Source organism: Arachis hypogaea, chromosome 6 (assembly GCF_003086295.3).
Source record: "Arachis hypogaea cultivar Tifrunner chromosome 6, arahy.Tifrunner.gnm2.J5K5, whole genome shotgun sequence".
In the NCBI taxonomy this organism is placed as follows: domain Eukaryota; kingdom Viridiplantae; phylum Streptophyta; class Magnoliopsida; order Fabales; family Fabaceae; genus Arachis; species Arachis hypogaea.
In genome coordinates, this window is record NC_092041.1 from 4,085,162 (window position 1) to 4,096,833 (window position 11,672).

Here is an 11,672-nt window from a genome sequence, read left to right on the forward strand (position 1 = left end):
ACGAATATTATCCAAACTGCTACGTACGTGTTTCGTCACCATAAATATCTGCATTCCCCCTAGTTATTAATTTCTTAATTATATAACAACCATATCTGCAAACCTATTAATTCTGTTAATACATAATAAATTCATATTCATCTTTTTTATCATCACTTTCAAAGAAAATTAGGCTTCAGCTACGTTTCTCACTCCCATGATGCTACCTGTGATTATTTTCTCAGATTAACTTACTGAGTGGCACGTTGATTATAAAAAATGAATGATGTGTTAAAGATGATGTGTGTAATTAAGGACCGAAGAAGACGCAAGAAGGCAGCAAAACCATGATAGCGATGGGATGAGAGGGATAAAGATGAAAAAAATGAAAGGAAAATGTGTATTAATTTTGATTGGGACTGGTTTCAGTAGGTTCTGTGGATTGTGTAATAAACTTGAACACAAATGGCAGGGCATGTGAAAACATTCAGAGGATGGGGCCAATTACTCAAGAATAAGAATTATTGCATGCTACCAAAGGGATACAATGTATGGTACAGCCTCCGCTCATAGCTCTTGATCTTCTTCATCTTTTTAGTGGTTACATTTTGAATTTATACATTAAAAACCCTTCCATTCCCTCGTCTTCAACATCCTAACTCGCAAACAATCCCTTAAAGAAGGTTCCTCTGCTCAAGTAGAGACCATATTTCCACTTCCTTGAAGAACTTGCTATCTGATTGCCACATTCCCCAAACTGCACGCACGCACACTTGTCATAGAAAAGTATACGGATCTGTAAGTTGTAGCTAAATACACACAACATGAAACCAGGGATGCTACGTTGTTGCTAGAATGGAACTGCAGAGCGTGCACAATGTGTTAAAACACTTAAACCCAGTACACTGAAACCATGGAACATTACACATACATAGATTCGATTCAAATTTTCAACAGAAATGGTCCAAGTGTTGATTTTTCTGTTGTCAAACAACACAAGAAGTGTACTTGTGAGGGGATTCTGCTCTGCCTGTTGCGAGATACCAATATAGTATGACACATGGAGTATTCCTAACATCTAACAAATGATACTTAAAACAAAATTTCCACCTTCTTACTGGTTAAGTGTCTTGTGATATGCAACCTGAAAAAATATGAAAAAGAAAGGGTTTTATACAGACATAATTGACAGAAGTTTGTTCTAATATATATTTGAGGAATCGAATTAATAGACATAGGAATTTTCGAATGGAATGCTTACAGATGTTGAAGTCTTCAGCAGTTCTCTTATGGCCATTGTTGCATAGCATGAAGTAGGGAGAGTAAAACTCATTTTCAGAGCAGTTTGGAAATCTTGAGAGTTGGTGCCAGAGACAGATTCATCTTGTGGTAATATCACTTCCTCACCTTCAATCTCGTTATCATCAGCCTCAATGTTTGCACCATCATTTGAGTTCTCTAATTCTCTAGTATTATCTTCCTTTTTTGCATCCGATGCACCCACTGGTCTGACACCGTTCACAGGTTTAGACTTGATGATCTTGTCTAAATCTGTCTCTACCAATGGCTTAGTACTATCAGCATATTTTAGTAGTTCCCTGCAGTGGCACACAATCAAAGTCAATGTCCACAATGTCCAATAAGGGATAAAGGGAATCACATGCCAAAAACGAAATGAGTAAAGTCTACACAAACACAATCAAGTGGAGCAGTTAGGTACACACCATTCGAAATTAATTGGTTTCTGAAAAACCCTTCTGTAACTTCCAGTCACATTAGTTATTGAAAATTCCCTAATAACAAGCAGGAAAAAACAAGATTAAGAGAATCTGCAGGAGTAAATAATACAGTGAGATTTGAGTTTGGGTTGTATAGTTTTACTTCACATTATGCACACATTCCATCAAGCTGATTCGATCCTGACCAATAAAAGAGAGCAGGGGATCAACTAGGAATAAAATAACCAAATAACCATCCATGAAACAGCTACAGAAATATCTAGCTACATGGGTGCGGGGAAGAAGTATACAAGATCAATTTGATACATACTTTATCTGCCAAATCATGATAAACTTTTGCCACATCATTTGTTGGATAAATTACTCGAGAACTGCAAGACCATCAATGCAGAAATCTAAGACTCAATCCCCATAACAAATAACAGGTAAGATACGAGCAAACTGAAAACTGGTTAAGAAGATCGTTTGTCAATGCTTACCCGGGCATAGGAAGTATGACATCCTCAATTGTATAACATCCTAAATTAAGGTCTTCAGCAGTCACAACCTGCCATGTATCCAAAAAAATACATATTGTATGTGAACTACTATGTTTAAACAGATGAGAGAAATTAATGATGTACCATAAGTTGTCCATAACCACCAGAGGACATACCTCTAAAGCATTATTTAAATTGAATACTAAAAGAGCTCGGTAAATTAGGTAAAAGTAGAGAATAACCTTCACATAATTATTGCTTTCTTCTTGAGTATCTTCAGAGACTTCCTCTTCAATATTCGAATCATATCTATCCCCGCAGTCATCATCACATTCAGGTCCAACAATCCCTGTAACTTTTCCAGTAGGATTTTCTTTACAATATACCAAATCTCCTAATACAACTTGTTCAGTTCCTGGCACACAGTAGAATCACATTCAACATCAACTTATTAAATAATTATTTTGACTTCAACATAAGGATCCGATGCCATTGAATCACAAGTTATGACGTAGAGATGAAAAAGTAGGAGCTAAATTGCCAGCAAGGTAAGCAAAATATATCTATAATACTATTAACACAACTTACCATATTTTTGCACCCTTGTACTAGCTGCATGGTTCCATAAAAAGCTTTGGTAACTATGTACATACCTAACAAATAAGCAGAGATGCAACTATTACATTGGGCTGATTGATAACTTGAAAATGAAATGATAGGTTTTATCAGTGTTCTTCTATCACACTTGTCTTTGTACATGAATATAATATGGAAGACAACATCATCAGATAGACAATAGCACCCAGTAAAAGCTTCAGAAAGAATTTCTATTTGAATATATGTAGGCTTGGGATAAACTATGAAAGATAAAATTCCAAATCATCACAACAGAAACTTTGTGCTTATCATAACTTCATTTCTATTACAAAAGAGAAAACTAATGCTCGATTGCTCACATAGCATAAACACAAGCATGTACTCTGTAATGTGGCAAAGATACTTTGTGCATGTTTGATTTTGATAATTTTATTCCCAAAAAAGGGAAAAAATAAAGCTCACTTGAACATTTTTATTATGACTTTTCTGAAAGCAAAGCAAAGTGAGCCCAAGTGCACAAACGAATAATGCGTCCCAAAATTTCCCAATAAATTATGTTAAATTTAGAGTCAGGTATTGAAAAAGAGAGAATGAAAAATGTGAAATAAGTCATTTTTTATTCTGGTCATAAGAAACAACTGAAATCTATGACTACTTTGCAGTGTCCAAAGAAACGATATCTGTAATATTATATAACCACAGATGACTGGAATATACAGAAATGCACTTTGGTATTATGTATAACATATAACATATATAAGTACATTTAGAAGAAAAAATATTAGCAATGACAGTGTAGCACTGATTTAGCCACACAATCATATCTTACATCATTCTAAGAGTCCTTGGAATAGCTTTCAATGCCTGCACGTAATTTCCAGGAGACTTTTTTAAGTTTTGCAGCTGCAGTAGATTTGCAACAAATTGGACAATTAGTTATAACATCATGTGTGAAAAAGTACAGGGTTAAAAAATTAGCTTCGCATCCACATTTAATTTATGAACTGTGAAGCACAACATATTACTGATGATTGTGCTAATAGAAACTTATCAGGAAATATTTATTTGAAGCTTACCACAGCCCTTTCAGCAACCAAATATCGAGGCAACTGCCTAAGTGTCCCTTCAATATCCTTGCCATCTTTATAGTACTTGCGTGCCTTGGCTATAGCTTCCTTTTGTATTTAATTAACAAAGTTATCAAAAACAAAGGCAATCAACTAATGACATTAAGTAACAATCTATAAGAAGTCAATCAAGACAAACATCATTGATTATATATTATAGAAACCATGAAAAAGGATATCTCCATCTCTTGGATCAAGGATCATATCAACAGCAAGTTCCCATTCCCCTCGAAATAAGGCAGCACCAATAAGGTGAGTTGGCACAGAACCACTTCCAAAACGCTGAGAATATCCACATAAAAATAAATAGTTTAATAAAGCAAACGCAAAAAAGACAACAAGTTGAATAATACAGAGTAAAAAACAGTGTTATTACTTTAAGTTGGCATACATTTTCAACAAGTTTAAAAGCCGTATATGTCTTTGGCAAACAGCCAGCACCATGGCCTAACAAAACTACTTCACATTATAAAATATAGACTTACATAACATAGAGTAAAGATAACTTTAGAAGTGTATGTTATATATGCAAAATACCAACATGTAAAAGCTATTAGAATAAAATCATTCATATGTCTCTAGCCGACATCGTATTTGAGTCTCTATAAGTGATCTAGACTTTAGAGCTTGATCCTCACTTGCCCCTATTCTTAAATTTCAGAACACGATGACGAAAGACACCAAAGATGGGGAGAGAAAGGTAAAGGGTACGGGGAGTACTTGTAGACCAAAGTAGTTGATGAAGCCATGCCTTCCTAAGGCATCTGCAGATGCTTTTATGGTATCTTCAGAATCTGCAACCACACCTCTGAGAACATATGTCAATACTTCAACAGATACTAGTTTAACAGCGAAAAAGTATTTCATGAATAGAAAACACCCTCACCTCAATGTGATTGTAAATCGGTTCCCTGAGAGCTGGCCCAAAACAAGTCCTTCATTAACATAACTGAACATAGTAAATTAAAAGTTTCATCATTTGTCAAAAAATTATAGCAAGAAAGATCGAGAACTCAAAAGTCAATCAAACACCTTACCAGAAATCACCCACTTTAATGCCAAATAACCTCTCATTAAGAGAAGCTACCCTACTTGCCAGCTGCTTATAAACAGTAACCTAGAAACACAAGAAGTAAACCACTTTAGTATCAATCTCTAAATGAGCAGTAATATTAACTACAGCAGCTGGCATACAAAGAATGAATGTTAGGTGCAAAATCAGAAATAATGGGAAAAGCGATTATACCCTTTGGGTTGAGACAGCACGTTTATCCTTTGTACCCGCAAAACCAAATGATCTTGACTGTCAGTTCAAATGCCAGTCAGTTTAAAAGGAAAAAGTGCAAAAATCTCAACAAAAATTTGCATTGTGCATGTGTAACATGCAGACACATGCAAACATTTTTACAGCTATAGAGAATAACAATATACCTAGTTCCTGGACCTATAGGCAAGAAATAGAAAGTGATGCAAAATGCAGTCATAACCAATCATAAATATGTTAATCATATAATTCATAACACCAACAACCAAACCTTCTATACAAGTGGCAGATTGGAAAGTAACAAACCAATGACACGATGAAATGCTCGTTAATTAACAGAAAAAAGATATGATATCACAGAAAACAACTTGAAATCATAATCCAATAGAAGTTTCACAAAGGAAGAACACACACCTGGATGCCAAGCATCTTTCCAATCACTCCAAGGGCTTCTTGCGTGTCTTTGTTCTCCTTATAAAGATGAAACCTGGAAATTAAATTGAAAGAAACATTAAGTTACAACAATGAGCAACTTGGCAGAAACAGGGATGTTATCAGTTTATCATAATGTCTACATAGAGTAGAATATAATGCAGCCAATAGTCTTGTAAAATATATTATGCCCTAGATATCCCATCCCATTACCCAAGGTAACATATATTCTGCGGAAGAAGAGTTAAGATTTTAATGTACAAAAGTTCTCAGAGGTGATATAAAAAGAAATAACAGGAAAGACAGTTAGTATTGCATTTTACAAACAAAATGCCTGAGAAAATTCACCTAAGGAACTTCTCAACATTTTCTGGCCAACTTTTTGAACCTCTGCTGTCAAAAGGTTTATCACCTCTTTCTTTGCGCTTCTTGGAGTTTCTACCGTTGTTGTTTGGCCCACCAGAATTCAATCTCACACGGATGCATTTTGATGAAGCATCTGGTCCATCAACGGTGTCGGTAACAAGGAACTTGAAGTTTCCCTTAAAGAACTTATGCACTGCCTGACAGAGTTGAGAAGAATAAAATACACGATGATTAGCAAAAAAATTACAGACTGAAATACTAAATTTATAAGTTTGCTAACATGCTAGGTTTAAACAGGTCTCATGCTCCTTAATTCAAAAGCACATTACAATGGCTTGGACAAATGACCTGCACATCCAAATGATTCAGTTTCTACTATGTTTCTTAAACCCTGAACCTTAAACAATATAATCTCCTATAAAACCTTTAATCTGTTGCAGTTGAGACACCTCAGTCCCGATAGTATGACTCAACATCCAGGTGCTTGCAGTTGCAAAGTCACCTTTTCATGTGTATCCAAGTGTACCCCACAGAACAAGAAAATGGCAAAGTCCATACTAACCGTTCTATGAGATTTGTTTGAATCCGGAGAAAGGACAAGAGGAGCTACACTTTTGTCATCTCCCGTATTAATTTGATTAAGAAATTCTTCCAAACAGCCTGCATCGGAATCCCCAGCAAGAGATTTAAAAGAATCAAGTAAAGCAGCATAACTGGTAACTGTTGTTGTATCAGACTCTGATGTGTTTGTTCCAGTTTCTTGAACACTCTGAAATGGAAATAAAACATCAGAAACTAACAAGATTGAAAATCAAACCATCCATAAGCACAGATCAAAATACCCTTTGTTCCTCCTCAGGAGGGGCATCAAGTGAAGACAAGTGAACAACTTGTCCATCTCTGTCGACTTCATTAACAATGAAATCAGAATATCTGGATCAATTTAAAACAAACATGAAAACACAATAGACAAATTCGATCATGTTAGCATCATAAATTGTTTATATATTATCATGCATGCATTTTCACTGATTTCCACGTAAATGAAAGACCACAGCACCAAATAAAGCTTCCCTGAACAAAGAATTTCTTATGATTCAGCACGCCTTACAATCAAAGCTTTTTTTTTACATGCAGATTAGATAACACTGTTGGAGCTTTTCAGTGGAGTTTGGAACAAATATAAAGTTGAAATCGAAATGCAATACAAGAAATTAAAAAAGAAAAAAGAACATTGGTTGGAAATTGGAATGCAGAGAAGGGAATAGAGACGACCTTTGCTTGAGGACACCACGGAAGCCAGGAAGGTTGGATATGTAACAGGAGATGCCAACGTGAGATTCTTCAACGGTTTTCATCGCCATAGCTCACAAGTTTGAAATAAGTGTAGTGGTGTCACAAATGAGTAGGGTTTTAGAGATGATAGGCTAAACCAGACTCCACACAGAAGCAGTTAGCAGCCAGTACCACCACGTTGTTCTGCCGCTTGCATTTCATTTTCAATTCCGTTTTTTCTTTTTTTTTTTTTGGTCAGTCAATTCCGTTTTTTTAAATTCAGATTATTTTTTTTCGTCGCGGATGTGATGTGCACTCAAGTTGTAGTAATTCACTAAAGGAGAACATGAGGTGAGGCCCAACCAAGAATAGGCCCAAGAGCAATAAAAAAGAAAACAAGCCCGGCTTGGGCGTCAAAGATGGAAATTTTTACCTGACCAAAAAATAAATTGGAAGATATTAATATATTAAAAGAAAAAGAAAATGAAAATATCAAACCCAGAATAACTGACCAAAAAAAAAACCCAGAATAGAGTATTCAATATTCATTACCCAAAAATATAAAATAAAAACACAGCCTGTCAAAAATAAAAAATACAGAGAATATTTAAAATAATAGAAAAGTAAGAAATCAACCACTATTTCATCATTAACTATTAGCTAATAAAAAATACTAAGCGTGTATTTTCTTAACCAACTTTTTAATCAAGTCTGTATATTTTTTTCTTCTCTTCTTCTTTCTCTTTCTTTTCTTTTATTATCATTGTCGTCATTATTATTTTTTTTACGCATTTTTTTTCAACGTCATTATCGTCATCAACACCGTTGTCTTCTTCTTTTTCTTTTTGATGTTGTTATTATTTAATTTTTTTTCTTTCATACTTTTTTTTATTATCATTATTGTCATCTTCATCTTCTTCTCCAATAAATATTATAAAAATAACACATAAATTTTAGTATATAGTACACAAATATTAGTATATAACACAAATTTTTGAAATATCATTTACCCAAAATATTAATACCCAACCAATGAAATATGCATAATATATAAATTTTAGTGTACTGAATAAAAATTTTAGTACATAGCACAAAAATTTTGATATGCAGCACACAAATTTTTAGAGGATTACATATTTAGAACAGTGACTCAACCAAAAAATAAAATATATTTGTAGGAAAATTTGTGGTTAAATTTTTTAGATATGGATAATTTCAATATGAAATACGATAATATTTGATCATTTTAATATTTTACATTGCTATGATGATAGTACAAAACGTCACTGACATTTTGTAAGAAAAAAACTTTTTTAATTATATAAAGACAAAACGTCAATAATATTTTGTAAACACCTATAACAACGTATAATATATAATTTAGATCATCTTTAAAGACTTTACCACTTATAAAACCATCTTGAACCAAATCAGACCAAATCTACTCTCACATCACCCAAACTCAGAGAATGGAAGTTCTTGAAGAACTATCTACAATAATTTATAATCAGAGATTCATCACAAGGAGTCACCACAAGATTTTCAAATATAAGGTGGATAGAACAAAATGATCGTGCCTTTATTTCTCAAATCGAATCATAAGATGTGGAGGAAGCCCTTGAAAATCCATCATGGGTCAAAGCAATGAAAGAAGAATTCATTCAATTTGAGAAAAACAAAGTTTGGACATCGGTGGTAAGTTTCAATGGAAAAAGGTGACAGGAATAAAATAATTTTTTCGAAACAAGATGGGTGAAGATCGTAGCATTGCAAGAAACAAAGCAAAACTAGTAGCTCAAGGGTATGATTAAGAAAAGGGAATTGACTTTGACGAGTCGTTGGCTCCAGTTGCAAAAATGGAAGCAATAAGATTGTTACTTGTTTATGCCGCACACAAAGGGTTCAAACTACTTCAAATAGATGTCGAATGTGCTTGTTTAAATGGTATTATTGATAGAGAGGTATACGTGGCGCCACCTCCTAATTTTGAAAATAGAAATTTTCAAACCATGTTTTTAAACTTTCAAAAGTTTTTTATTATTTGAGACAAGCTCCTAAAACTTAATATAAGAGACTTAGCTCTTTCTTATTGAAAAATAGTTTTCAAAGAGACACCACAGATACAACTCTTTCTATTAAAGAATCTAATGATTATTTTATTCTAGTTCAAGTTTATGTGGATGATATTGTATTTGGTTCGGCTAATGAAAATTTGTGTGCTGATTTTAGTGCATTAATGACCAGTGAGTTTGATATAAGTATGATGGGAGAATTCACATTCTTCTTTGGACTCCAAATCAAACAAATTCCTAGTGGCATTTTTTGTGCATCAAAATAAATATGCCAAAGAGTTGGTTAAGAAATTTGTTTTAGAAAAATCCAAATCAATGAGCACACCAATTCATTCAAAGTCTAAACGTGAAATGGATAAAAATTGCAAAGAGGTAGATGAAAAAGGTATAGCGAAATGATCAGATCTCTCATGTATCTCATATCCTCTAGACCAGACATAGTTCAAAGTGTTGGAGTTTTCTCTAGATTCCAATCACACCCAAAAAAATTTCATCTTTTAGCCGTCAAAAAAATCATTAGATATATAAATAGAACTTCTAATTTTGGTTTTTGGTATCCTAAATTTGATGAGTTTTGTATAGTGGGTTACTACAATACAGATTTTGTCAGTGATCGAGTTGATCAAAGGAGCACTTCAGGGATTTATTGCTTTCTTAGATAATCACTCAATGTATGGTCCGGAAAGAAGCAAGCCGTTGTAGCCTTGTCTACAGCCAAGGCTGAATACATAGCCGCATCCTCTTGTTGTTCACAATTATTGTGACTTAAAATCCAACTTGCAGATTACAAAGTATAAGTCAATAGTATTTTCTTGACGTGTGATAATACGAGTGCAATAAATATTTCTAAAAATCCTGTTCTGCACTCTAGAACCAAGCACATTGAAGTAAGATCCCACTCTATTAGAGAACATGTGTAAAAAGAAACCATTGAAATTTAATTTGTAAAATCTGATAATCAACTTGCTGATATATTTACAAAATCACTATTTGAAGATAGATTTTGTAATTAAAAATTGCCTTGGGTATTGTCTATACTGAATCCTTGAATTAATTTGATGATAAAAATTTCTGTTTGTTTTTGTCTCTCATGTCAACAAGAGACAAAATTGGACAGATGATGAATCCTTCTAGATTTCTTTGATCAATGATGGATATTGTTACTTCTGATTAATATGGGTCAAAGCTGAATTTCTTTGTAGTGCCTCATTATGTTTCCTTAAATCTACCATTAGGCCCAAAAGGAGAAGTTATATTCTACGAAGTAGTCCTTATTAGATTTTTTTTATCATAAATTTAAATTATTTGCTTTTAGATTTTTCACCAAGTCAAATCAAGTTCAGTTTTTCAAAAAAATTTTTACTTGTCTTTTCTACTGCTTGCTTGTATGTCTTTCAAAATTATTTATCTTGAGACACTTTTTCATTTTTTAAAATATTATTTTGTGTTTTCAAAACTTAAGCATTTATAGCAACTACTCTTTGAAAATCGCTCATCTTCCTCGTCCAACTTTCATCATCCTCATAACTGCTTTCACTAAACATTCATAAAGATGAGAAAGAAAGTGGCTACAAAAGAGGCTCTGGTGTCTACCATACTCTTAGAAATTCTCCGCCTAAAGTTCAAGCATATACACATATCCACATTCACTTCCATTTTTCATCACACTCTTCTCTCGTTACAAAAATCATGGCTAGGACGACGACAACCTTTTGTCGTCCATCAACGGCACCACCAGAGACTGGGACATCTAGGGCTAACGCCGTAAAAAGGAAGAAACCCATGAACGAGGAAAAACCATCCATGTTTCCTCCTCCACGTTCTTCATCTCGTCCTTAAGGACGTTCTGCACTCTCGAGTCGAACAACCAAAGATAACCGTAGATCCTTTCTTAAGTCTATAAAAGAACCTGAAACCCTAATCCTGTTGGGTTCAAATCTCATTTCGGTAATCTTCCACACTCTCATTTTGATCCTCTTCGATTCTCTTTTAGCATGCATTTTGAATTTCATAGAGCTATAGTTTCTAATCGTCCTTTGTGCTTAACCTATTTGGCTGGTTTAAATGCTCTGGTTAAAAAGGGGATAAACTTTGTTGATAACATTATTTACTTGAACTGAAAAAATTTTTTTGCTATTTGAAAACCAGTTTACCCTAATTTAGTTCGAGAATTTCATGCCAATATGTACTACCATGAAAAAACTGTTCACTCGTATGTTAAGGACCGCGAAATTCATTTGAACAAAGAATCCATTGGTGAAGCCCTAGATTACTATGATTTTGGTGTCAATGCTTACTCACTAGTAAGTGGGACACTGATTTGGACATTTCACACAAGGATG

At 33.9% G+C, this 11,672-nt stretch overlaps 1 protein-coding gene across 1 annotated transcript; it reads right to left on the minus strand.

Annotated features, from left to right (window-relative positions):
* Positions 1–861: 861 nt before the first annotated feature.
* Positions 862–7,468, minus strand: LOC112695447 (multisubstrate pseudouridine synthase 7). Its single transcript, XM_072196564.1, has 20 exons — positions 7,259–7,468; positions 6,826–6,916; positions 6,546–6,752; positions 5,966–6,180; positions 5,600–5,672; positions 5,168–5,224; positions 4,959–5,038; positions 4,808–4,870; positions 4,642–4,729; positions 4,100–4,203; positions 3,871–3,973; positions 3,624–3,697; positions 2,786–2,850; positions 2,440–2,612; positions 2,198–2,265; positions 2,029–2,089; positions 1,861–1,898; positions 1,704–1,772; positions 1,241–1,577; positions 862–1,123 (listed from the first exon to the last, which is right to left on the minus strand). Exons 1-20 carry the CDS (start codon positions 7,345–7,347, stop codon positions 1,094–1,096), a joined length of 2,085 nt encoding a protein of 694 aa, XP_072052665.1. The 5' UTR covers positions 7,348–7,468; the 3' UTR covers positions 862–1,093.
* Between the last annotated feature and the right edge of the window lie 4,204 nt (positions 7,469–11,672).

Coding starts and splice junctions, on each gene's coding strand:
- LOC112695447 (XM_072196564.1), bottom strand. CDS start 7,347: ATGGCGATGAAAACCGTTGAAGAATCTCACGTTGGCATCTCCTGTTAC. Junction 3,974..4,099: donor CTTGATCCAAGAGATGGAGA/TATCCTTTTTCA, acceptor TAATTAAATACA/AAAGGAAGCTATAGCCAAGG. Junction 3,698..3,870: donor TGGTTGCTGAAAGGGCTGTG/GTAAGCTTCAAA, acceptor AATCTACTGCAG/CTGCAAAACTTAAAAAAGTC.